Here is a 27,510-nt window from a genome sequence, read left to right as displayed (position 1 = left end):
GTTTAGGTCTCCAATCAGAGTGGTCAGGTCTTTTCTGGGCACCTCGCTGTGATTTATTGCAGCCTCTCATAAAACTGATCTTTAGTGTCATCATTGCTATCATTGGTTGGTGCATAAAATTAAATGAAATTCATTGTAATCCCCTTTTGATGATTCTGGATGCATGAGATTCCCTTCACATAAGTGCTTTTCGTGTTTCTTTGGATAGCATCAGTGCAACTTCCTGCGTGCACGGTGCTAGCGTTTTCTCGTTCATGACCAGGGTACAACAGCATATCTCCCTAACCTAACCTCTTCTGTCCAGCTTGGGTCTAATAGGTGTCACTTATTCTGATAACTACTAAGTTGTACCTTCTCATTTCCGTAGCTATCTGACTGGTCCTCTCGGTCTCCCACATTGTCCAATCATTCCAGGTATCCATATTAATTGTTCATTCAGGTTGTTAAAAGGAGTATCTGCCGAGTGACTTCCGAAGAATCTCGGCTTTCGCTATAAGCCGTTATAATTCTTTTAAATGAAGATCCTTCAACTTTCGGGACAAATGCCCTGGTACGGCCGAGAGTGAGGAGGGTCCGCTCTACTTCTCGAAATGCTCTCACATGGCCACGCGTATATAGCCTCTGCCAGGAAGTCCTACTCATTGCCTTCTCGTGGCGGGGGTGTTGTTTATGAATTTTAAAAGACCAAAAGCGAATGTCCGGCGCTTTAACCGGGTTGGTAGACATGGAGAGTTCACCTAGTGGAGTTGGAAAACCCTGATTGCAACCCGATGGTGCACATGGGCTGTCTCCAGTATCCTGAGCGAACAAATGGCGTATGAACCAATCGTTGGTCACCGGCTACCATGGGACTGCATCTCTTTACGATGCTCCATTGCCTTGTGGATCGAAGGCTCCGGTTGTGGCCCGCCGAGGAAACCACCTGCTTCGGTTTGGGCACCCGAGCAGTATCACAGCCCTCACACATATCAAATGAGATCTCTGTGGCGCATATCTATTTGGTGCCTCCTTGTACCAATATCTATGTGTTAAAATAAATAAATAATAATTAAGTGGTTTAGATTTTTTTCTGGTTGGCGTCTTTTAGTAAGATTATTTTCTATGAAATGAGGTTGCTGACTTCATGTCCAACCCCTCTCATCTGGGCTAAGGATCGGTAGTAACCCCAGAAAGCCTATTGTCGTATTGGGATTTGACATGTATAGAACCATTAAAATAAAACTCTCTCAGTAGTTTGGCATTCTTCTAATCCCTTGGTATCATATTGCCACATGAAATGTCGGTCATTTTAATCAAACTTCATCTTCATATCACGGAATATGTTTGGAGTTGTATTTCGTAAGGGTCATTTTCCAGTCTCACAAGTTTTCACAAGTTGTTTTAATTTGTTTGAACTTTGTGGAACTCATGTGACATATATGTTGCGTTTTTTAAGTACCTAGGCATAAAAGAATTTGATTATATACTGTCGTTTTAATATGGATATCATCTTTACAGTTTTGGTCCTAATAATTGAAATCAACGATAACTATATATAGAATATTGTTCTCGGTAGGTTCTCATTAAGTTACATAATTAAATATCCACATTAATGTTCCCGAAGAAGCATTTTTACTGCAAATATATCTAAGAGTTATAGCACATGAATTTCAGATTTGTTAACAAAATAACGCAAAATTGTTAGTATGTACTATTGACTTCCATAAGTTTATACGTTAAATAATAGTCAGAATAACTACAAATAATAGAGCGAAGGGACTAATCATACAATTGCGAACCAAACTAAACGTTTCTTTAAAGACGAAGTAACTCATGAAGTTATATAAAGTTAGTAAGAGATAGCAAATTGGGTGAGTGGTCATTAAATTTTCCATATATTTACGTGATATTAATAATCCAAAGATATTTGAATTATAACAATATCTGAATAAGATAAAATTATTAATGAAGACTTAAAATAGAAGGCTCTACGTATATTAGTCAAACTGGTTTCTTTCATAACTGAAATGCTTATTGACTTACTGTGTTCAAGGTTTACCATGGTAACAGAAGCTGTGGAAGATGTTTCTTTTGTACACAAAACTCTAATCTTTCAATGTGAATAGCTTCTGCTGTTTGAAGGATTTTAAGTCTGATAGATTTTGGCCGAAAATTACTAACATTACAATCTGCGGGGAACGATTGATGTGCACTGCTAGTATAACCCGTTTGAATTGAATGAAGTAGTAAGGTAATGAATCTTCGTTAACTGTGGTGGCTTGAACATATTTGACTCATGTTCAACCACTGTCTACGCCGATAAGTGATATATTATGTAGGAACAGGTTGGAAGAAAGCTAGGGGCTGCTAAACCTATGTATGGCATCATTCGATGTGGTCACTGATTGTCGGACCGAGTAATGTAGTTAGGTGTAGACTATCTAGTTAGGTACAGTGTGGTTATCGTAACCATTGATAGAGATGTTACATAAGATGACTTAGGATCGATGGCATTGGGACATATGCTTTCACTCGTCTTTTTTCTCAGATCTTGATTCCCACAATCTTATACTTTCTTTATGTAATCTTTTTTGTTACCATTGATGCCGTTAGTATTCCTACCACTCTGGGATATGACTGAGTAATTTTTTCTGGGTATTTCAATGTAGTTTGGGAATGTGAATCGATGTACATGTATATCAGATTTCATGTTGCATATAACTGACTGACTGAAGTGGGAAAGTGTTTAGCTGAAAGTTTTCACTGCAGTGAAAAAGTGAATCCTTAAAACATTTGCTAGTGTAACTTGCTTCACATGATCAAGTGAGCGGATAGATATAAAAATCGTGGCTGGTTTAGGCAATTTATCTCAGTCTGGATAGAAAATATTAGTTGTGGTTTTCCACGTCTAACGTTTCTTAAATTGTTCTGCGTAACCTCATAATTAAAATTTCTCCGGGTACGTTACCTCTAAATAGCAGGTTCATAAATAGCTCATACCGTTCCGACTTAATTTTGTTTTACTGTCGTAACTAAGCGCTTGCTTATTAAGTTTTGGTCAACTTATGGTTTAGAATGAAGGTGAATCACCTGTAACTTTCAAAAGAACCGGTACCAGTTACACAGGAGATTTAAAGTCTTCACAGTTTCACGTTAAACCAGCTTATCTAAGCGATAAAGGCCGTCGTACTATTGTTTCGCCCCGTGAAGAAGGAGAGGCTTATTCAGATGATGAAAATGATTCTGGTATGCCACCAGTTGATTCAAAGCGTGAATATAACAGCAAACAAATAACTCATTTTGATAAAGAAGAGGGTGAGGCATCTAGTGAAGAGGACCGACGTTATGAGAATTCAAAGCGGGAAAAATCAGGTTCCAGTAAATATCCTCCAGGGAACACAAATTTGACACTTGAGGAACATCAATATCGGAACCGTTTACATGAAAGATATGAACGACGTGAGCGTGAGAAGAAGAGAATACGCGATAACATAGATCCAGAGTCAATGCATGGGTCGAACCAACATGGACGTCCATTATATTACAAAGAAAATTCTACCTCCAGCAGTGAAAGAGAAGGTGTCCACTCTAATCCAAAAGTGGAAGACTCAGAAGTTAATCGGAAGTATCAGTCTTCGAAACAATCGGATTCAAAGCAGAGAGGTAATCGTAATTACAGCTAAAATGCTTTTGTTTAAAATTTCCTTTAAAATAATGGTTTACAGAATTTAGGATGGATTTTCAGATTTATACCCACCCACTGCGTAACCCGATATGGGTTGATATAATATGAATGAGTTAGAAGTCTGTGGGGTAGTCAAACCAGGATGTTTCACTAATTCATGAATTCCTTGACTCATGGTCTAAAATCTATCTTAAGGTTGAGATATTCTGGATCAAAGTGTTTGGGCAATAACTGCAATCAATCATTGGAGATGTTAGGTGACACTACTGGAAACCATTTTCAGTAGAGCAGCTGTATTCATTCGTCATAAAATCAACAAGATGAGTTATGAAAGGAACTGAATGAAAAGTACTAAGATTTTTAAATTTATTAGGATGTAATGAGTGACTACATCTGAGTTACAGTTATCAACTTGTGGCTATGTCATTTGGGGTTTCTACCGGTTAGTTCCCATCATCTTGAAAACTAAGAACGTTGCGTACCTCTAGACTTCTCGGATCAGCGGTAAGTGCCTCGAGACTAGTGTCATGTTCTGGTTCATCCGACCTTACTAGCTTCAGTGAACAAAAAACAAATAATATTAGATGCGGGTTATTATGTTTATGTTACAAAATCTGATAGATATATTGTCGATCAGATCTGTTATCTGTCTGTGTTTTACCTGTTAACTGTACTTGGGATTCTGTTATTTCTACATTGTTTTTCTTTAGATCGTATATTAGTGTCTACGGTTAATCAAACATTAGAAAATTCACCTCAAGACAATCGACAATACAAAACAGCTTTACAAGTAGAACGCGAGGAATATGTGCTAAAATATGGTCAAAATCAATCAAGTTGTGTTACTGTAACTGATAGAATGATTGAATCGCAAACTATTTATACAGATGAACTAAATCCTTCACAATCAGAGATAAATCGTAAATCGAAATCTAAAAATCTAAACGTGATCGAAAAGAAAAAGAGCAGAAGATGACATCAAAAAGTCGAGAGGTGACAACATTAAAAGTTAAAAAGGAAAGTAAGCAACGAAAAATTCAATCTGGTAATAGTAGTAGTCATTTAGACTACAATACTTGGGAGTCAATTCAAAAATATACCAAACTTCCAGATCGTCATCATGGATCCCTCCAACATAGTCGTTCAGGTTCATTAGATTCCATATCTTCCGCTTCATCTCAACTAAGTAAAGTTTCTGCATACACTGGTTGTTCATCACACTCATCACCTTTGGGATATCGTAAGTCATCAACATCATTAACAAGTGGTCAACAACTTCGACGCTCTTCTCAATCACCCAATGATCTTGATGAATCATATACCTATTCTAAGAAACGTTATCATCGTGAAGCTAGAGAAACTGCTCCACCACCTGAATCTACACGTCATTATATTGGTCCAAATCAAATATCGGTAAAAATGAAACATAAGCGTAAAGGTGACAAACGTGAAACATCTGAAAGTATTAATTATGGAGTAAATTTGGCTAGTAAACGTGAAAAACTATCACAAGACAATGAAAATCATGAATTACAAATAGAAGATTCACATACACACTCAACCACTGGACGCACCAAAAGTAAAATGTCAAAATCTCTTGGAACAGAATCTAGTAAACACAAAAAACACTCATCTAAGAGTTCGAAAATGAAAAACAATCGATCAACAATGAGAAAGATATCATCCACTTCAAAACTGGAAGGAGACTATGAACAAAGTAGTCGCAATCTCTATAAGTTAGTAGTAAATAAACCCGAAGGTGGTGAACAGTATTCAGAAGAAAGTGACTCAGATCCACACAATATCAATGATAATAGCAATAGTCGACGAAATAATCATGACATTAGTTATAACAAGATAGCAGATATTGATATCAATGAGAAAGCTGGTGGAAAATCTAAGGAAATGAATGTATTATTTCCTGCTGGAAATAAAATAATTGGGAATGATATAAAAGGTGAATTTAACAGACTACCACCTCCTCCGCGTTATCCGGGTTATTCGGAATCTTCATCTGAATGTGAAGAAGGTGGAGTACCCGATAATGGTTTTTTGGATGATGATGATGACGATATCAATGATCATAAACTTGATGATGTTGAACTTCATAAAGACGATGATGTTGTTAATGATGATGAAATCAGTTCCTTTAAGAATAAACCACCTGGGAAGCCATTCTATTTCCCATCTATACAAGTAAGGGTGAAATTTTTTATTTTTTTAAATGTATTAAATAGTGATTATGTATTTATTTTCTACATTGAGTAATTAACAATATCATACTTGTCTGATTCTCAACACTGATTTAATTCCATTGATCAAGTTCCAATGTGGTCATTAGTCTGAGTGATTCATTATATCGTCCACCATGTTCTGATGTTTGTTAATTAGAGACAGGCATTAAGAAACCCTAAACTCAAGTTTGATGCTAGTTGGCACTGCAATCTTTGTGGAACTGGTACTCATGAAATTCAAATCCTCCTCATTGAGTGTCTTTATACGAAACGCGGTTACATCGTTGTAAAATGCCTAAAATCGACATTGGAGAATAACATGTAATGAACTAATCGTTAATAGAACATGTTTTTCATTGGAGCAGTGGTTGTGGAAATTTTTGAACTTTCGTTGAAAACCTGAAAGTACTAGACATCTGTTCCGACTTAGTATAGGACACCTCATCAATGCACATCCACAATCTTTCCGTCGGTGATCGAACTCATTACTTTCGGTTGCGCTCACGAACACTCTAACCTCTAGACAAATTAGCCATTGGATCTGGACTCATAAAATAATAATATTGTACATAGCCACGACTATGTTACGAGTATGGAGATAGTAGGTGAATTACTAGATGTCATACTAATGAGATACACATGGGCATTTTCATAGTTGAAAGTAATATTGAAACCTTAATCTGCATCTTTGTTAGAGATACAGCTAATTGATTTGATCACTTGTTTTTTCAACGCCTCACCTACTGGTTAGTATCAATAATTTCATCGCTGTTGTTAAGTTTAACTTCTGGGTATAATCATGGACGTATTTCCATAAAATACAGTAAGCTAAATCACTTCTCCATCCCTCCCATTAATCCTCTCCTTAGATTTTGATCCATACAATAATCTATGTCTCTTTGATTGTCTTTCTCGTTCGATCGTTTTTAGTGGACTCACCTAGCTGAAGGCGCTCGGGCATGCATCCGCACCAGATCACGTGTGAGAACGCCGTGCTCAACTGCTACTGCAATCGCTAGCCAGATTAGATCCGATAATTCCGATATATCGGCAATCGTCAAATACAACTTCTGATCTCCCCGATTCTGTCTTTTGATTTCTCTTGGTGGGTACGAGTTACATTAGAAGGTGTTACTGGTAAAAGCGTTGTCAAGCACTGAATACCTGTGCAATCTTCATTGGTGAGACCGACGTGATCTGGTACACCAAATCGTAAACTGTGGGTCTGTTCCATTTTGGGATTCTATATATCATTGCTCTAATTTAATTTTTTATACATTGTGATATTTTTTCCCGCGTTTTTGGATATCTATATATTTTTCACTCGTGTATTCTCGTACTTAATTTTCGCCCATGACTGAACAAACCCCCAAGGTATTTAAGATTAAGACTATGTTCTCACCCTCGTTCCAATTCATGCCCTTCTGGCCCGACAATATCGAAGCCTGGTTTTGCTATGCAGAAGCCGACTTCCACGAGCACAGCGTGAACGACACACATGCACAATTCCTCGCAGTAGTCAAGGCGGATTCAACAGGTACGTAACACCTAGTATGTTTACTAGTGATGTTTCTGAACCTTACGAAACCTTAAAGCGTTCTATCCTTAAAAAAGGAGACCTAACCGATCGACAAAGGTTAGACCAACTTTTTAATAACATAGACCCGCAACACGCTTCTGCGACGGACATGCTGCAAAGGATGAGAGAGGTCATAGGACTAAGAACTTTCGACGAACGCCTATTCAAACAACTTTTCTTGTCCAAACTTCCCCAACAAATGCAAACGGTTTTGGTCTCGTTTCGAAACAACGTCTTAGACGAGCTGGCTGCATCTGCCGACCACATCCTATAAATCACGAAATCTAATGCCGAGGTCTTTTCCAGTCAAAGAAAAGCTTCAAACGGCCCAGAATGACATAACCGAGTTATGTCATACACTCACGCGTCATCTAAATCTTCGTAACGACCGTAAGCGATCACACACCCCACGTAGAAGCACTTCACGTAAGCAATCTGTCTCTAGACCACGAGAGACAGACAATCCCGACTGGTGCTGGTATCATAACCAGTATGGAAAGTCTTCCAGAAATTGCAGAAAACCCTGCAATTTTCCAAACACAAAACCGACTGACTCGAAAAACAACTCGGGAAACTTCCAATACGGTACGCGTTAAAGGCAACCGTAGCCGGCGAACATAGCCGTCTGTTATACGTCACTGATGTGACAACGAGAATTCGCTACCTCGTCGACACTGGTGCAGAAATTGGCGTTCTCCCAGCGAATCACAACGACCGGCTTCACGAATCGGTTCTTAACTTACAGGCGGCAAACGGGAAGCCTATCGCTACGTCTGGCAAGATATACGTTTACCTTAACATGGGTTTACGCAAACCCATACACTGGATCTTCGTTGTTGCAGATGTTTCTATGCCAATCATTGGTATAGACCTTCTAAAACACCACAATCTAATCATCGATACGCGCAAACGGAGGCTAGTAGACAGAAACACTAATTTATCTGTTTGCATAACTTCTTTTCTGGTTGTAGATTATCTCCAGTCACAATTAAGCATACGATAGACCCATTTTATTAACCACTACTCGATAAGTATCCTGGGATACTCCAAACGCAACTGAAGTCGCCGTGTGTAACCAGCAGCGTTACACATCACATCACGACTACAGGACCACCTGTGTTCTCTAAAGCACGCCGACTAGCCCCAGAAAAGCTAAGGTTGGCGAAAAACGAGTTCGACCACGTGATAGACTTAGGGATCATACGACCGTCAAGTGGCCCATATGCATCTCCGTTGCACATGGTCCATAAAGAGGACAGCAACGATTGGCGTCCAACTGGTAACTATCGGCGACTGAATGCTCAAACTATTCCCGATCGTTACCCGTTGCCTCACATTCACGATTTGACAGCTACCTTGAAAGGTACAACTGTATTTTCAAAAATCGACTTGGTCAAAGCGTGAAACCAAATCCCTATGGATACTGACGACATACAGAAAACAGCTATCATAACTCCCTTCAGAATCTACGAATTTTTGCGAATGCCTTTCGGTTTAAGAAACACCGCCCATACCCTCCAAAGGTTCATAGACGACGTTTTTCGAGGTCTCACCTTCGTACATGCGTATGTTGGAGACTGTTTAATCGCAAGTCCGGACAGAGAAACACATTACGAGCATCTGGATCTTGTTTTCGAACGACTACAAAACATGGCATTACTGTAAACATTCAGAAATGTCAAATCGGAACCGACTCATTAGACTTTCTGGGACACACTATCGATGCTCAAGGTATCCGACCTCTTAGAACCAAAGTGGCGGCCATTCTGGATTACCCAGAACCGACCACGATCAAGCAACTACGAACGTTTAACGGCCTCGTAAGTTTCTATAGACGTTTCATACAGAAACGCGTGTTACTCATGAAACCTCTTACCGTCCAACTTCGTGGAAATGCAAAATCCATTGAGTTGGACGACACTGCACGAAAAGCACTCTCCACAATTAAGGAAATTATCGCGAAAGCAACAATGCTTGCTCATCAAGACACTAAAGCACCCATTACTATCGTATTAGACGCATCCGACTGAGCAGTCGGAGTCTTACAACAATAGGTCAACCACTCCTGGCAACATTGGCATTTCTCTCTTGACGGTTGCTACATACTGAATCGAGGTACAGCACATTCGGTAGGGAACTCCAAGTTATGTATTGTGCTGTACGGTTTTTCAACATTATATCGAAGGCCGTGAACTCACTCGTTTTACTGACCATGAACCCCTTACTTTCTCGTTAAGCTCCTCTTCAGACAAGTACTTACCTCATGAGTCTCGACAACTGGACTACATTTCGCAGTTTATTTAAGATATTCAACACATTTCTGGAGCAAACAATGTAGTTGCAGACGCCTTGTCTCACATAACTTCCTTGAACAGTTTCCAAGGAATATACCTTCTTAAACTCGCCCAGCTTCAAAAAGAAGACACTGATCTTCACCACGAGTTATCGTCTACAACCCTCAAACTACGCATCAAACAGATGGGAACAGGTAAGGAAACCTTACTTTGTGACACATCGACAGGCAGGAATCGCACAATCGTGCCAAAACATTACCGACGCAATGTCTTCAATACGTTGCACAAGCTTTCTCATCCAGGCGTTCGTGCAACCATCAAGCTTATAGCAGAAAGGTTTTGCTGGCCTGGCATGAATAAAGACGTGAGGGAGTGGGCACGCTACTGTGCAAGCTGCCAAAAATTTATGGTTATCAGACACAATAAATGTCCCTTTGGCTCTTTCAAAAGTTCCGACGCTCGTTTCGACCATGTTCATCTGGATTTGGTAGGACCTTCACAAGATTCAAATGGATACTATTATCTCTTAACCTGCGTAGGCCGTTTCACTCAATGGCCAGAAGCAAGGCCTATCAAGGACATCACCGTTGAAACAGTGGCTCGCGCCTTCGTCGAGCGATGGGTAGCAAACTTCGACTGCCCTTCAATCATCACTACAGACCGCGGACGTCAATTTGTATCTGAACTTTTCCGTCATCTGACCACACTTTTAGGAATCACTCGCTTCCGAACGACCACCTACCACCCACAAGCAAACGGGTTGGTAGAACGTTTTCACCGACAACTAAAAGCTTCACTATCAGCTGCAAACGTTTCACAGTGGACCGACGCTCTTCCACTCGCCTTACTAGGTATCCGCAATGCAGTGAAAGCTGACATTGGATACACTGCGGCTCAACTCACTCATGGAATGACACTTCGACTTCCAGGAGAATTCGTTCGTCCTTCACCCTCTTCAATGAGCATGGATCCAACCTCCTACACGAACAGGCTTACAAACGCTGTGCGTTCAGTCAAACCAGCTTCCACTCGACCACAATCAACTGACGTTTTCGTTCAACCTGACTTACGATATAGTACACACGTTTTCGTCCGTCGAGACTCACATCGACGATCTTTCGAATCAGCATACGAAGGACCTTTCAAAGTTCTTCAACGTGAATCTAAGTACTATATAGTCTATAAGAACGGAACAAACGATAGCATCAGCATCGATGGCCTCAAAGTAGCGTATTTTTGAAGGAAATCCTAATCACGTCGATTTTCCTTTGGTACAATCGCACAACACGACTCCGACGCTTATAATACCCCAACCGACAGGCATCACACACGAAGATACTTCAGTACTATCAGAAAATAAACTTAAGACGACACGTTCTGGAAGAAGAGTAAGATTTCCAGAACATTTAAACGAGTATTGCGCGTAAGGCAATACTTGACATTTTATATTATCTCGATTTTTCTTCTTACCATATGTAATATTTACAAAAACAATTTTATTATGTTTATATATTTATAGTTCAAAAACATAAAAATCCATTTTTTAACGATATTACGTGTACAGGACTTTATTTTCAATTTTTTCGCCGGGATTGTGTCTTTACGCTCGTACGAGTGTATTTAGACATGCACTTACGTTTTGTTTTTTCTTTTCCAGGACGGCTGGAAAAGAACGATGATGTTTACGAGGAGCCGAAATTTTCATTGTACTTTTTCTTACTATATTGAACTTCATGGTCCCCTATAGTAAGGAAAGACGACCAGATGCTGGGGGAGGGAGTGATCGGTAGCGGTAAATCAATCCCCAAAGTAAATAGCTCTGTAAGTTTTTGACATTGGATGCTGACCACATGTTTTAGTGGACTCACCTAGCTGAAGGCGCTCGGGCATGCATCCGCACCAGATCACGTGTGAGAACGCCGTGCTCAACTGCTACTGCAATCGCTAGCCAGATTAGATCCGATAATTCCGATATATCGGCAATCGTCAAATACAACTTCTGATCTCCCCGATTCTGTCTTTTGATTTCTCTTGGTGGGTACGAGTTATATTAGAAGGTGTTACTGGTAAAAGCGTTGTCAAGCCCTGAATACCTGTGCCATCTTCAATATCTTTGTAGTGATGTTCTCAAAGAAGTTTCCATAAAACATCTCATACTGATACGTTTTGGTCTGTTCTCCATTTTTTGTTTGTGGATTCGCGGTAATTTCACGGTTCTACTTCACAGATCGAAGAAAACTTAAAAATTGGATAGTATCAGACTGCTACATATTTTAAATTGATAGAGAATCGAAGTATTGCTTTTCTGATTGATACGTAGGAGACTAAACTGTCGAACAAAGAGTCAAGGCAGAAGTTGCAAAACGTGTTAGCTGTGTTTAAAAGAGATAAACTAACAAATTTTGGAAAAAGTTTTTATTGTACATTGAAATACTGTGCTGCGTAATTGTTTTTTATATTCTTATAAGATCTGCTTTAATAAGAAGTATAATTTATAATCTTTCGCATAGTTTTTTATTGTGCATATGTTAGACAAGTTTTCCCACAATTTTCAAAGTTCTGTTTGTAACGCTCGTAAGTACGTTGTTTGAGGTGACTTTCTCTTTCTTTTTATTTCAATGTACTGATACGTTTTTATTCTAATAAGACTTCATCTACTGTCTTTAGTAATTCAGCAATGAATTTGTGGATTCTATAGGATGTCAGTGAAAACATATCATTTGTTGCTTCTTTGAAATCTTGTATAGTTACCTTATTGTGAAGTCTTCATTCTAGTCTCTACACAGATTGGTTACTTGACTGTTACAAACTATAGGCTTGATTGATTTTGATGATAACATCGCGTTCATTGTATTTAGGCAGTTTTTGGTGAATCGAACGTGCTCTTCAAACGTCAATTCCGTCTACTACTTTACAACGCTCACGAATATAGTAAACACGTGATTTAATGTTGCTCAGGAGCAAGCCTTCAACCGACTCACACCAGGCTATCTTACCATTATTTGTGTCTGAGAGTCGAACTTAACTGTAAATGTCTGAACAGAATCCCATGGCAGATAGTCTTTTCGTGTCTCACCATCCATTCTTGTCGTGTTAGATTTGAGAACCGGTTTATTTTTACGTTTGGGATTAATTTATTTTCAATTTCTTTACCGTTCGCCCCTGAAAGATGATTTTTCCCCAGTATACACCATAACTTAACATTCCAAAACTTAGTTTACTGAAAGCTTCACTGGATGTCCTATTAGGATAATCCATATTACTCCGGAATATTGGAAACAAACCCAATAATAGCCTGTCCTTAGTTCTATCCCGGCGTTATATATGACTTGGGAATGTACCGGAATCTTGCTTCCCGTACAACTTCCATGTCAGAATGGTGAAATTCATATGTTAAATGACCAGTATATGAAATCAAACCAAACATAGCCATGAAAGAACTGGTTGAAGGAATTCGTGAAATACAGTACTTACTAGATACAAGAAGTTTGAAGGTAGCATCCATCGGTAGTGATATTTCCCGGATTCTCAACTCATCTTTTGTCAAATGTGCATCAAACCATTAGATTAAAATCACTTTATACCTTTCTTTCTACGAACTAATTCTTTGTTCTTGTATTATATCTTTATTCGCAATCTTTCTCTTATATATTACTATCATTGAAGTAACTGTCTCTATGAATTTGATGTTCATCTTGTTGTGCTAATGAGGTGTGGCAATTTGCACAGATGCATATATGTGCCTGATCCTGCAGTGTAGGTGACTGACTGGTTGACCAAACTGCGAATATTTAAGGTAGCGATTTCGAATAATATACTTAGCTTTGTAATGATTATACAAGTTACTACATCATGTCCTATCTCTTGAAAAAGTCTTGTTAGCCGACTAAAACTGATGGAACGGGACGAAAACTATCAAGGTACATGTGTCGCCGAGGGAACTTATTCCTAAAATGAACTTAGGGTGAACCAAATTGAAATAAACTAATGCAAATTTGTAATTTTGTGTTGAATAACCTTGTTAATAATCTTATGTGATTCATAGGAAAGTATTTGAACAGTTTTCTTAGTTTCTTATTTCTTTTACTGTCAGTTTTTTTCTTTTCCTTTCGTTGATTTTCCTGTTGGTTCTGGTATAAATTCCTTGCCGGTAGTGTATAAATACATTTTGTAGGGTGCTACATTGTCTGTGATATGACTAGATTAATAGAATCAGAGAAATATGCGCACAGTCTCATGAAATTGCGTGGATTTAAGTTATCACTTATTAACATTATCAGAAATACTAGTGAACTAAAAATACTGAGAAAAACTTGACGGCCCATTAGTCGAGCAAATCAACTTAATGAGAAGTACAGACATGTTAAATATTAGTTAAATAATAGTGTGGATACTTCTGATCTAATGTTATCGACTTCTATGTTACCTTTCTTCTACCTGTTAGTTCTGGCCTTCGCGAGGATCGTATTCAGCAAGCCTTCTGTGTTGTAACACAATTTAACATAGTCTAAATCTCGAGCTATATACTTTTTCTCTATGTATTCGAACTTTCCCTTTATTAACTTCATTCCTTGCTTGCTTTCTTGACCTTTTTCGGTGCTGTTCGTGAATTGTCGAAACTCAAAGACTTATGTTTCCCTTCCCAAAAAATGTCTTGAAAGGTTGATTCTGGATATGTAGCATGATGGTTTAAGTTCGAACAAATTTCCGTTGTTGGCGTAATAAATGCTCATATATTGTGTTAAATAAGACATATATTCTCTTCTGTTTGAAACTATGATATTTTATTTTTTTCTTTCAGACAGCAAATGGACTTCCTGGTGGAAATAGATGATGAGTTGGACTATGTTAGTTTATGGTATTTCTATTAATTTGATTGATTTGGCTATTGATTTCAAACTTTGTTTATTGTGTAATAATATTATTATTTGAACACTTAAATATTGGTACAAAGGGCACCGAATACATATGCGCCACACAGATCACTTGATTTGTGTGTGGCTTGTAATACTTCCCGGGTGCCCAGACCAAAGAAGGTGGTTTTTAGGGGTCACACCCGGAGCCTTCGACCTGAAGGTTTGATCCTCAAGGTAGTGGAGCAACATCAGGAGGTGCAGTCTCATGGTAGCCGGTGACCAACAATTGGTTCATAATCCATTTGCTATTTCAGGATCCTGGAGCCAGCCCATGTGCATTATTGGTTTGGAATCAGGGTTTTCCAACTCCCTAGATGGACTGTCGTTGTCTACCAACCCGGTTGGAGCGTCAAACATTTGCTTTTCGTCCTCTTGATTTCGTAAACAACAAGCAGTGTAGGAGTTCCTCGACATTGGCTGTATACGCGTGTTCATGTGAGAGCATTTCGAGAGAGAGAGAGAGCTAACTCTCCCCACCGTACCAGGGCATTCAGGAGCAATTGTATAATCCATCGTTGATATTTTATCAATATTATGAGGTTATTATCTACAGTTGTATCTAATTAATGGCTTGATCCAATTATTTAGCTGCAAAGTACAACGCACGGAGTTTATCTTTGTTCATCCTCCCTTTGCTCGTTGTGTGGACACATCTTTATAAGTCTGACATTACTTACTTCTGTTACCCCTCGTAGAGAAGCATAAGCCACTCACCAGCATTCTCCATAGAACTCTGTTGTGGACAATCCTTCCCGGTTGTTTCCAGTTTCCACTCATTCTCTCGATGTCTGCTTCCAATCCCCGACGCAATGTGTTCCATGTTCTTCCTTGACTTTCTTTGCTCTTGTTTGACTGTTTTTAATTCCTGTCTTCTTGTATTTCCCTACTTAAACCGTGTACAGAGTTTCGATGGAGATCTACTCTTTGTGATGATGCTTCTTGCGTCTCAGAACCTCCTGTGACGTCGAAGTTAGTGCTTCTCTAATCCGTTTTCAATTGTCTTCTATAGTAGTTTCCTCTTATTGGAACCCATTGCTGAGACTTATTTTGAATTCGCCAATTTTATCAGTATTTTGAAGGAAGACTATATTAAACCCTTGTAATGCTATTTGTCTAGTTGTCCAGTGCTTCTTTAGTTTCAATTTCATCTTGGCAACCATCAAGTGGTGATTTGAAGCTATGTCAGCTCCTCTCTTGGTTCTCACGTCTTCCGATGACTTTTTGAATTTCTTATCGATGCAAATATGATCAGCCTGATTCTCTGTGGTGTGGTTCGGTGATAAGGAAGTGGCTTTGTGTGTGTATTTGTGTGGGAATATTGTGCCGCCTATAACCGATTTGTTGAACTCACATAAATTTGCAAGTGTCTCACCACTTTCGTTTCTTTCTCCCAGTCCATATCGTCCTATGAAATCTTCGTATCCGGTGTTATCCATTCTGACTTTGGCGTTTAGGTCTCCAATCAGAGTGGTCAGGTCTTTTCTGGGCACCTCGCTGTGATTTATTGCAGCCTCTCATAAAACTGATCTTTAGTGTCATCATTGCTATCATTGGTTGGTGCATAAAATTAAATGAAATTCATTGTAATCCCCTTTTGATGATTCTGGATGCATGAGATTCCCTTCACATAAGTGCTTTTCGTGTTTCTTTGGATAGCATCAGTGCAACTTCCTGCGTGCACGGTGCTAGCGTTTTCTCGTTCATGACCAGGGTACAACAGCATATCTCCCTAACCTAACCTCTTCTGTCCAGCTTGGGTCTAATAGGTGTCACTTATTCTGATAACTACTAAGTTGTACCTTCTCATTTCCGTAGCTATCTGACTGGTCCTCTCGGTCTCCCACATTGTCCAATCATTCCAGGTATCCATATTAATTGTTCATTCAGGTTGTTAAAAGGAGTATCTGCCGAGTGACTTCCGAAGAATCTCGGCTTTCGCTATAAGCCGTTATAATTCTTTTAAATGAAGATCCTTCAACTTTCGGGACAAATGCCCTGGTACGGCCGAGAGTGAGGAGGGTCCGCTCTACTTCTCGAAATGCTCTCACATGGCCACGCGTATATAGCCTCTGCCAGGGAAGTCCTACTCATTGCCTTCTCGTGGCGGGGGTGTTGTTTATGAATTTTAAAAGACCAAAAGCGAATGTCCGGCGCTTTAACCGGGTTGGTAGACATGGAGAGTTCACCTAGTGGAGTTGGAAAACCCTGATTGCAACCCGATGGTGCACATGGGCTGTCTCCAGTATCCTGAGCGAACAAATGGCGTATGAACCAATCGTTGGTCACCGGCTACCATGGGACTGCATCTCTTTACGATGCTCCATTGCCTTGTGGATCGAAGGCTCCGGTTGTGGCCCGCCGAGGAAACCACCTGCTTCGGTTTGGGCACCCGAGCAGTATCACAGCCCTCACACATATCAAATGAGATCTCTGTGGCGCATATCTATTTGGTGCCTCCTTGTACCAATATCTATGTGTTAAAATAAATAAATAATAATTAAGTGGTTTAGATTTTTTTCTGGTTGGCGTCTTTTAGTAAGATTATTTTCTATGAAATGAGGTTGCTGACTTCATGTCCAACCCCTCTCATCTGGGCTAAGGATCGGTAGTAACCCCAGAAAGCCTATTGTCGTATTGGGATTTGACATGTATAGAACCATTAAAATAAAACTCTCTCAGTAGTTTGGCATTCTTCTAATCCCTTGGTATCATATTGCCACATGAAATGTCGGTCATTTTAATCAAACTTCATCTTCATATCACGGAATATGTTTGGAGTTGTATTTCGTAAGGGTCATTTTCCAGTCTCACAAGTTTTCACAAGTTGTTTTAATTTGTTTGAACTTTGTGGAACTCATGTGACATATATGTTGCGTTTTTAAGTACCTAGGCATAAAAGAATTTGATTATATACTGTCGTTTTAATATGGATATCATCTTTACAGTTTTGGTCCTAATAATTGAAATCAACGATAACTATATATAGAATATTGTTCTCGGTAGGTTCTCATTAAGTTACATAATTAAATATCCACATTAATGTTCCCGAAGAAGCATTTTTACTGCAAATATATCTAAGAGTTATAGCACATGAATTTCAGATTTGTTAACAAAATAACGCAAAATTGTTAGTATGTACTATTGACTTCCATAAGTTTATACGTTAAATAATAGTCAGAATAACTACAAATAATAGAGCGAAGGGACTAATCATACAATTGCGAACCAAACTAAACGTTTCTTTAAAGACGAAGTAACTCATGAAGTTATATAAAGTTAGTAAGAGATAGCAAATTGGGTGAGTGGTCATTAAATTTTCCATATATTTACGTGATATTAATAATCCAAAGATATTTGAATTATAACAATATCTGAATAAGATAAAATTATTAATGAAGACTTAAAATAGAAGGCTCTACGTATATTAGTCAAACTGGTTTCTTTCATAACTGAAATGCTTATTGACTTACTGTGTTCAAGGTTTACCATGGTAACAGAAGCTGTGGAAGATGTTTCTTTTGTACACAAAACTCTAATCTTTCAATGTGAATAGCTTCTGCTGTTTGAAGGATTTTAAGTCTGATAGATTTTGGCCGAAAATTACTAACATTACAATCTGCGGGGAACGATTGATGTGCACTGCTAGTATAACCCGTTTGAATTGAATGAAGTAGTAAGGTAATGAATCTTCGTTAACTGTGGTGGCTTGAACATATTTGACTCATGTTCAACCACTGTCTACGCCGATAAGTGATATATTATGTAGGAACAGGTTGGAAGAAAGCTAGGGGCTGCTAAACCTATGTATGGCATCATTCGATGTGGTCACTGATTGTCGGACCGAGTAATGTAGTTAGGTGTAGACTATCTAGTTAGGTACAGTGTGGTTATCGTAACCATTGATAGAGATGTTACATAAGATGACTTAGGATCGATGGCATTGGGACATATGCTTTCACTCGTCTTTTTTCTCAGATCTTGATTCCCACAATCTTATACTTTCTTTATGTAATCTTTTTTGTTACCATTGATGCCGTTAGTATTCCTACCACTCTGGGATATGACTGAGTAATTTTTTCTGGGTATTTCAATGTAGTTTGGGAATGTGAATCGATGTACATGTATATCAGATTTCATGTTGCATATAACTGACTGACTGAAGTGGGAAAGTGTTTAGCTGAAAGTTTTCACTGCAGTGAAAAAGTGAATCCTTAAAACATTTGCTAGTGTAACTTGCTTCACATGATCAAGTGAGCGGATAGATATAAAAATCGTGGCTGGTTTAGGCAATTTATCTCAGTCTGGATAGAAAATATTAGTTGTGGTTTTCCCACGTCTAACGTTTCTTAAATTGTTCTGCGTAACCTCATAATTAAAATTTCTCCGGGTACGTTACCTCTAAATAGCAGGTTCATAAATAGCTCATACCGTTCCGACTTAATTTTGTTTTACTGTCGTAACTAAGCGCTTGCTTATTAAGTTTTGGTCAACTTATGGTTTAGAATGAAGGTGAATCACCTGTAACTTTCAAAAGAACCGGTACCAGTTACACAGGAGATTTAAAGTCTTCACAGTTTCACGTTAAACCAGCTTATCTAAGCGATAAAGGCCGTCGTACTATTGTTTCGCCCCGTGAAGAAGGAGAGGCTTATTCAGATGATGAAAATGATTCTGGTATGCCACCAGTTGATTCAAAGCGTGAATATAACAGCAAACAAATAACTCATTTTGATAAAGAAGAGGGTGAGGCATCTAGTGAAGAGGACCGACGTTATGAGAATTCAAAGCGGGAAAAATCAGGTTCCAGTAAATATCCTCCAGGGAACACAAATTTGACACTTGAGGAACATCAATATCGGAACCGTTTACATGAAAGATATGAACGACGTGAGCGTGAGAAGAAGAGAATACGCGATAACATAGATCCAGAGTCAATGCATGGGTCGAACCAACATGGACGTCCATTATATTACAAAGAAAATTCTACCTCCAGCAGTGAAAGAGAAGGTGTCCACTCTAATCCAAAAGTGGAAGACTCAGAAGTTAATCGGAAGTATCAGTCTTCGAAACAATCGGATTCAAAGCAGAGAGGTAATCGTAATTACAGCTAAAATGCTTTTGTTTAAAATTTCCTTTAAAATAATGGTTTACAGAATTTAGGATGGATTTTCAGATTTATACCCACCCACTGCGTAACCCGATATGGGTTGATATAATATGAATGAGTTAGAAGTCTTTGGGGTAGTCAAACCAGGATGTTTCACTAATTCATGAATTCCTTGACTCATGGTCTAAAATCTATCTTAAGGTTGAGATATTCTGGATCAAAGTGTTTGGGCAATAACTGCAATCAATCATTGGAGATGTTAGGTGACACTACTGGAAACCATTTTCAGTAGAGCAGCTGTATTCATTCGTCATAAAATCAACAAGATGAGTTATGAAAGGAACTGAATGAAAAGTACTAAGATTTTTAAATTTATTAGGATGTAATGAGTGACTACATCTGAGTTACAGTTATCAACTTGTGGCTATGTCATTTGGGGTTTCTACCGGTTAGTTCCCATCATCTTGAAAACTAAGAACGTTGCGTACCTCTAGACTTCTCGGATCAGCGGTAAGTGCCTCGAGACTAGTGTCATGTTCTGGTTCATCCGACCTTACTAGCTTCAGTGAACAAAAAACAAATAATATTAGATGCGGGTTATTATGTTTATGTTACAAAATCTGATAGATATATTGTCGATCAGATCTGTTATCTGTCTGTGTTTTACCTGTTAACTGTACTTGGGATTCTGTTATTTCTACATTGTTTTTCTTTAGATCGTATATTAGTGTCTACGGTTAATCAAACATTAGAAAATTCACCTCAAGACAATCGACAATACAAAACAGCTTTACAAGTAGAACGCGAGGAATATGTGCTAAAATATGGTCAAAATCAATCAAGTTGTGTTACTGTAACTGATAGAATGATTGAATCGCAAACTATTTATACAGATGAACTAAATCCTTCACAATCAGAGATAAATCGTAAATCGAAATCTAAAAATCTAAACGTGATCGAAAAGAAAAAGAGCAGAAGATGACATCAAAAAGTCGAGAGGTGACAACATTAAAAGTTAAAAAGGAAAGTAAGCAACGAAAAATTCAATCTGGTAATAGTAGTAGTCATTTAGACTACAATACTTGGGAGTCAATTCAAAAATATACCAAACTTCCAGATCGTCATCATGGATCCCTCCAACATAGTCGTTCAGGTTCATTAGATTCCATATCTTCCGCTTCATCTCAACTAAGTAAAGTTTCTGCATACACTGGTTGTTCATCACACTCATCACCTTTGGGATATCGTAAGTCATCAACATCATTAACAAGTGGTCAACAACTTCGACGCTCTTCTCAATCACCCAATGATCTTGATGAATCATATACCTATTCTAAGAAACGTTATCATCGTGAAGCTAGAGAAACTGCTCCACCACCTGAATCTACACGTCATTATATTGGTCCAAATCAAATATCGGTAAAAATGAAACATAAGCGTAAAGGTGACAAACGTGAAACATCTGAAAGTATTAATTATGGAGTAAATTTGGCTAGTAAACGTGAAAAACTATCACAAGACAATGAAAATCATGAATTACAAATAGAAGATTCACATACACACTCAACCACTGGACGCACCAAAAGTAAAATGTCAAAATCTCTTGGAACAGAATCTAGTAAACACAAAAACACTCATCTAAGAGTTCGAAAATGAAAAACAATCGATCAACAATGAGAAAGATATCATCCACTTCAAAACTGGAAGGAGACTATGAACAAAGTAGTCGCAATCTCTATAAGTTAGTAGTAAATAAACCCGAAGGTGGTGAACAGTATTCAGAAGAAAGTGACTCAGATCCACACAATATCAATGATAATAGCAATAGTCGACGAAATAATCATGACATTAGTTATAACAAGATAGCAGATATTGATATCAATGAGAAAGCTGGTGGAAAATCTAAGGAAATGAATGTATTATTTCCTGCTGGAAATAAAATAATTGGGAATGATATAAAAGGTGAATTTAACAGACTACCACCTCCTCCGCGTTATCCGGGTTATTCGGAATCTTCATCTGAATGTGAAGAAGGTGGAGTACCCGATAATGGTTTTTGGATGATGATGATGACGATATCAATGATCATAAACTTGATGATGTTGAACTTCATAAAGACGATGATGTTGTTAATGATGATGAAATCAGTTCCTTTAAGAATAAACCACCTGGGAAGCCATTCTATTTCCCATCTATACAAGTAAGGGTGAAATTTTTTATTTTTTTAAATGTATTAAATAGTGATTATGTATTTATTTTCTACATTGAGTAATTAACAATATCATACTTGTCTGATTCTCAACACTGATTTAATTCCATTGATCAAGTTCCAATGTGGTCATTAGTCTGAGTGATTCATTATATCGTCCACCATGTTCTGATGTTTGTTAATTAGAGACAGGCATTAAGAAACCCTAAACTCAAGTTTGATGCTAGTTGGCACTGCAATCTTTGTGGAACTGGTACTCATGAAATTCAAATCCTCCTCATTGAGTGTCTTTATACGAAACGCGGTTACATCGTTGTAAAATGCCTAAAATCGACATTGGAGAATAACATGTAATGAACTAATCGTTAATAGAACATGTTTTTCATTGGAGCAGTGGTTGTGGAAATTTTTGAACTTTCGTTGAAAACCTGAAAGTACTAGACATCTGTTCCGACTTAGTATAGGACACCTCATCAATGCACATCCACAATCTTTCCGTCGGTGATCGAACTCATTACTTTCGGTTGCGCTCACGAACACTCTAACCTCTAGACAAATTAGCCATTGGATCTGGACTCATAAAATAATAATATTGTACATAGCCACGACTATGTTACGAGTATGGAGATAGTAGGTGAATTACTAGATGTCATACTAATGAGATACACATGGGCATTTTCATAGTTGAAAGTAATATTGAAACCTTAATCTGCATCTTTGTTAGAGATACAGCTAATTGATTTGATCACTTGTTTTTTCAACGCCTCACCTACTGGTTAGTATCAATAATTTCATCGCTGTTGTTAAGTTTAACTTCTGGGTATAATCATGGACGTATTTCCATAAAATACAGTAAGCTAAATCACTTCTCCATCCCTCCCATTAATCCTCTCCTTAGATTTTGATCCATACAATAATCTATGTCTCTTTGATTGTCTTTCTCGTTCGATCGTTTTTAGGGTTGTAGATCAGTAGAAGAATTTGAATGTCTCAATCGTATTGAAGAAGGCACTTATGGTGTTGTCTATCGAGCACGTGATAAAAAAGTGAATGAAATTGTTGCATTGAAACGTTTAAAAATGGAGAAAGAACGTGATGGTTTCCCAATTACATCATTACGTGAAATAAATATGTTAATGAAAGCTCAACATGAAAACATTGTTACTGTACGTGAAGTAGTAGTTGGCAGTAATATGGATAAAATCTATTTAGTTATGGATTATGTTGAACATGATTTAAAATCATTAATGGAGGTAAGCAGGTGGTCCGGTTATTGCTTTTGTTTTTTTCCTGGTTAGCGATTTTTTAGCGAGCTAGTTTTCTACGGGATGCGGTCGCTAACCCCATGCCCAACCCTCCTTTATCCGGGCTTGGGACGGGCAGTAGCCCCAGAGGGGCTCCAGGCGGAGTTTTGTGTTCTTTTACGTAGTATAATTTCATATTTAAAATTACCGACTGTTCTTAGCTTAACTCATTGAAAATTGATAACCACTTGACGACTGTTTCGTCCTAGCATGGCACTAAGCAGTGCGCATCTTCAAACCGGCTGGATATCGAACTCAGGACTTCAGGTCTCTCAGCGAGCTCTCTATCTTCCTATCACTGATTCAGAATCAAGTGATTTTCATTCTTAACTTCATTCGATTTGCGATATTACAATCGAATAATCCAATCCAGCTGGTAGATACTTGCTGCTTGTCTAAGATAATTGTACTCTTATGATTACGGTCTCTTACTAGAGCTCCCGGAATCGCCTCGGAATCGGTCACTCGCAAGCACACGATTATTATTAGTTGCATAATTCATTCATACAGCTTTTGTATTTCATGTTGCACATTGACTAGGTATATGTTATGTTTACTTGACTGTGAACGAAATCATTTGTGTTAAAAGTTAGGGACACTAGTACTTGGTTGCTCAAACCGAAGTAAGTAAACCGTATTTGTGAATTATCATTTGAAAGCTGACTGCTTTAATCAATTGGCCACCGCTCTAGAATTTAAATATGTAATAATAAATATCGTTTACTATCTGTAAAAGTTTTTTTCTTATTGAGTTCTAGTTGGCTAGAACTCTTCAAATGAACCAATCTTTGATCACCGGCTACTATGGGACTGCATCGCTTTAAGAAAACCATCTGTTTTGGTTTGGGCACCCGAGCAGTACCACAGCCCTCACACAAATCAAATGAGAGTTTTGTGGCTTTTATGTATCTGATGCCCCCCTCGCCCTTGTACCAGTATTTATGTGTTCAAATAAATAATTAAGTATCTAATCCAGTTATGGATTGCAGTTCAAAGGATAAGAAAGGTTCTTAATTATCAAATGGGTTCTCACACTACCGAATTATTGGTATATGCTTTCAGTAAACTGACATAAACAAGACAGTTCCCCAACAGAATAGATTTTTTATGTAATAAAATGACATATTTGTTCACAAAATATTAACACAAAGTAAACACGATCAGGTGTCAACAATCGATTGGTTACTGTCAGTTTTTGAAGATCCCTAACTCTTTAATGAATCAAAGTCTTTTGTCTATGGATATTGTTTTCGTGTAGTTCAAACTGAATGCTTCTTTTTTTTGTTCGGTTGGAAAATAAACGTCTACTCTCTTATATACACAGTCCAATGTTTAATCCATTCTTCTGTGTTTATAACTAGTATCTAATTCTTTATTTACTGTTCTACAGATTATGAATGGTCCTTTCAGTGTTGGTGAAGTGAAATGTTTACTTGTACAATTACTAAGAGCAGTTAGTCATCTACATGATAATTGGATATTACATCGAGATTTAAAAACTTCAAATCTTCTGTTAAGTCATCAAGGAATTTTAAAGGTGAGTTCTCATTATTGTTTAAGTAAATTGTCTAATTTGTTCATTAGTAGTTATTCAAAACACTTTCTTTTACTGATTGAATGAAAATGTAAAATACATCTATTATTAACATGTTCGGTACTACTGATATAAATAACATATGTCTGTCATCTTGAAACATTTCATATATCTTCCGAGCGAGCGAGAGATTTGACGTCCTTAAAATCATTTTGTCCCAAACTAACACTACTTAAAGAATGCTATTGGGAATACCGTTTAGTGATAACGGAGAAGATTTGTAGCTTAGGTGGATGATTTTGATGGAGTTTTGTTCTCTGAGCTGGATGGTTTGGTCGTGGAGCTTTCATCGTTCTTCTGAACGATATCATCAGCACAAACTTCAGGTAGATCTCTACCTATCCAGCTCATAGAACAAAACTCCATCAAAAGAGTTTAGTCTTTATCTGAGACTCCGCAGAAGTGCACCAATGCTTGAATCTAGTACCTGTAGAACTCTGTACAAGCGTATAACTTTTAGACTATTGAAAGTTTACTATTTTGATCGCTTTGTGTTCATTTCGAGACAATCATTTTATTCCATGGCCTACTAAACGACGCATTTGGATACTTTACCAAAAAAAAGAGTTTTAGAACTTTGCCTATTGACTATCTCCTGTCATTTATTATCAACCTTAATTTAGTCTATTCGTGTAAATTACTCAGCCTAAGGATTAGATCATAAACTTGACATTGATCTTGACTATAGTCAAGATATGGATTAGTTTAGAAATTGTTAGTTTTAATTTTTGAAAACCTCATTGTTATTTCATTTTATTTTTTTGCATGTCGATTACTATAGGTAGGAGATTTCGGCTTGGCTCGTGAATATGGCTCTCCACTGAAACATTATACAGAAGTTGTTGTCACCTTATGGTATCGAGCACCGGAGCTGTTACTAGGTAGTTTTAATTGCTGTTTTTTTCTCGTTTGTTATTTTTAAATCTTAATCAATAGATTTAATCGTTAATTGGTATACTAATTCACGGAGCAGTCGGTGTTTGGGCATACGTAACATATGTTGAGATGGCTGAGACATGTGTTACGTATGCCCAAACACCGACTGCCCCGACGTGTTATGTTCAGTGGTATAGGAGTAGGTTGGAAGAAAGCTAGGGGCGGCCAGAACAAAACATGGCACAAATCCATGAGGTCACTGACAAGTGGACTGAGTCATGTTGTTAGGTGTAGGCTACCTAGTTGGGATCCGCGAGATGATAATAACCAATGGTTAGAGACCTTGAACGACATGGCTCAAAATCGTTTGCAATGGTGTGCGCAGATGCGTCCACTCTTTGTGTTCACCCAAATTCTATTCTTCTGAATTCTTCATGTCCCTTTTTCTCTCTTTCTAAATTTATTTCACTGTATTATACTCCTTGACTAACACCTTCAAACCCTAATGTTTCCGATCACTGCTTATATTTTTACTACCTCTACCACTATGGGATTTGAATAGACATTTGTATCAGTGTGGTAATGTGGTATGGCAACTTGAACTGATGTACGTACGTACGAAGTTCTATGTTGTTGCAGACTGACTGACTTAGATTCACTGATTGTTTTATTATTAAGTTTTTTTTGAAGTCCTTAAAATATTTCCAGTCGCAAATAGCAAATTTAAGACGTAAAATCTTAGCTTGTACTGTTTGACTGTACTTAGGTGGAGTGGTAGTAAATTGTTTCTTACTTGTATTCAGCATCTCCGAATGACGCTCTCTCAAGAAAACGGTAAGAGAAAATTCAAAACACGTCAACCATAAAGAAGAGAACTTTCTTGGCTCACAAATTTCTAGATTTTATGCTAACCCAATCCAACATGTGACTGGAATTTTGATATAATAATGAAGGAATTAAAAGGTTTGGCGGCATTCTATAATAGTTACATGATAATACAATACTCAACAATATACTAGATTATGCGACCCAGTATCAGACTATGTACTCGCTCGACATACTGATTAATAGATCAGCAGGTTAGATCATTGAAAATTCGACCGACGATTGAGAACCAAATTAGACTAGGCAATAGTTAATTGACACAAATTACAAACACTTAACACAATGAAATCCGATTAGAAATCAGTCATGAGTGAAATTAATGATATTCTATAATTTCATGGATTTAACGTAGTTGAATGTATCTATATTCCCTCACTGATTCGTTACATTTCTCTTTCATCGACATATCAGACTGATTCCCCTAGTGTTTCATACATATCTATATTTATTTATTTATTTCAACACATAGATATTGGTACAAGGAGACACCAAATACATATGCGCCACACAAATCTCATTCGATATGTGTGAGGGCTGTGATACTGCCCGGGTGCCCAAACCGAAGCAGGTGGTTTTCTTAGGGGGTCACTCTCCAAGCCTTCGACCTGAAGGTCTGATCCACAAGACAGTGAAGCATCGTGAGGAGACGCAGTCCCATGGATGCCGGTGACCAACGATTGGTTCATACACCATTTGTTCCCGCAGGATACTGGAGCCCATGTGCACCGTTGATTTGGAATCCGGTTAAAGCGCCGGACATTCACTTTTCGTCCTCTCATTTTCGTAAACAACATCCATGGTGCGAGAAGGCAGTGAGTAGGACTTCCCTGACAGAGGCTATATACGCG

At 38.0% G+C, this 27,510-nt stretch overlaps 1 protein-coding gene across 3 annotated transcripts in view; it reads left to right on the top strand.

Annotated features, from left to right (window-relative positions):
• Positions 1 to 27,510, top strand: part of CDK11A_1 (Cyclin-dependent kinase 11A) — a 44,755-nt gene that overhangs the window by 3,864 nt on the left and 13,381 nt on the right. The window contains exons 1-7 of one of the 3 annotated variants that reach the window (XM_051208924.1): positions 12,318 to 12,345; positions 14,573 to 14,618; positions 19,190 to 19,778; positions 20,511 to 21,994; positions 22,963 to 23,256; positions 24,698 to 24,844; positions 25,683 to 25,782. In XM_051208924.1, coding sequence (XP_051072882.1) covers positions 23,083 to 23,256; positions 24,698 to 24,844; positions 25,683 to 25,782 — 421 coding nt within the window. In that variant the 5' untranslated portion in view covers positions 12,318 to 12,345; positions 14,573 to 14,618; positions 19,190 to 19,778; positions 20,511 to 21,994; positions 22,963 to 23,082. Of the gene's footprint in view, positions 1 to 3,053; positions 3,643 to 4,374; positions 5,861 to 12,317; positions 12,346 to 14,086; positions 19,779 to 20,510; positions 21,995 to 22,962; positions 23,257 to 24,697; positions 24,845 to 25,682; positions 25,783 to 27,510 lie in introns of those variants that run through there. The other 2 variants (XM_051208925.1, XM_051208923.1) reach the window with 2 other exon arrangements.

Source organism: Schistosoma haematobium, chromosome 1 (assembly GCF_000699445.3).
Source record: "Schistosoma haematobium chromosome 1, whole genome shotgun sequence".
In the NCBI taxonomy this organism is placed as follows: Eukaryota; Metazoa; Platyhelminthes; class Trematoda; order Strigeidida; family Schistosomatidae; genus Schistosoma; species Schistosoma haematobium.
The sequence above is the reverse complement of the archived record's forward strand: the minus strand, read 5'-3'. Positions and strand labels throughout refer to the sequence as shown.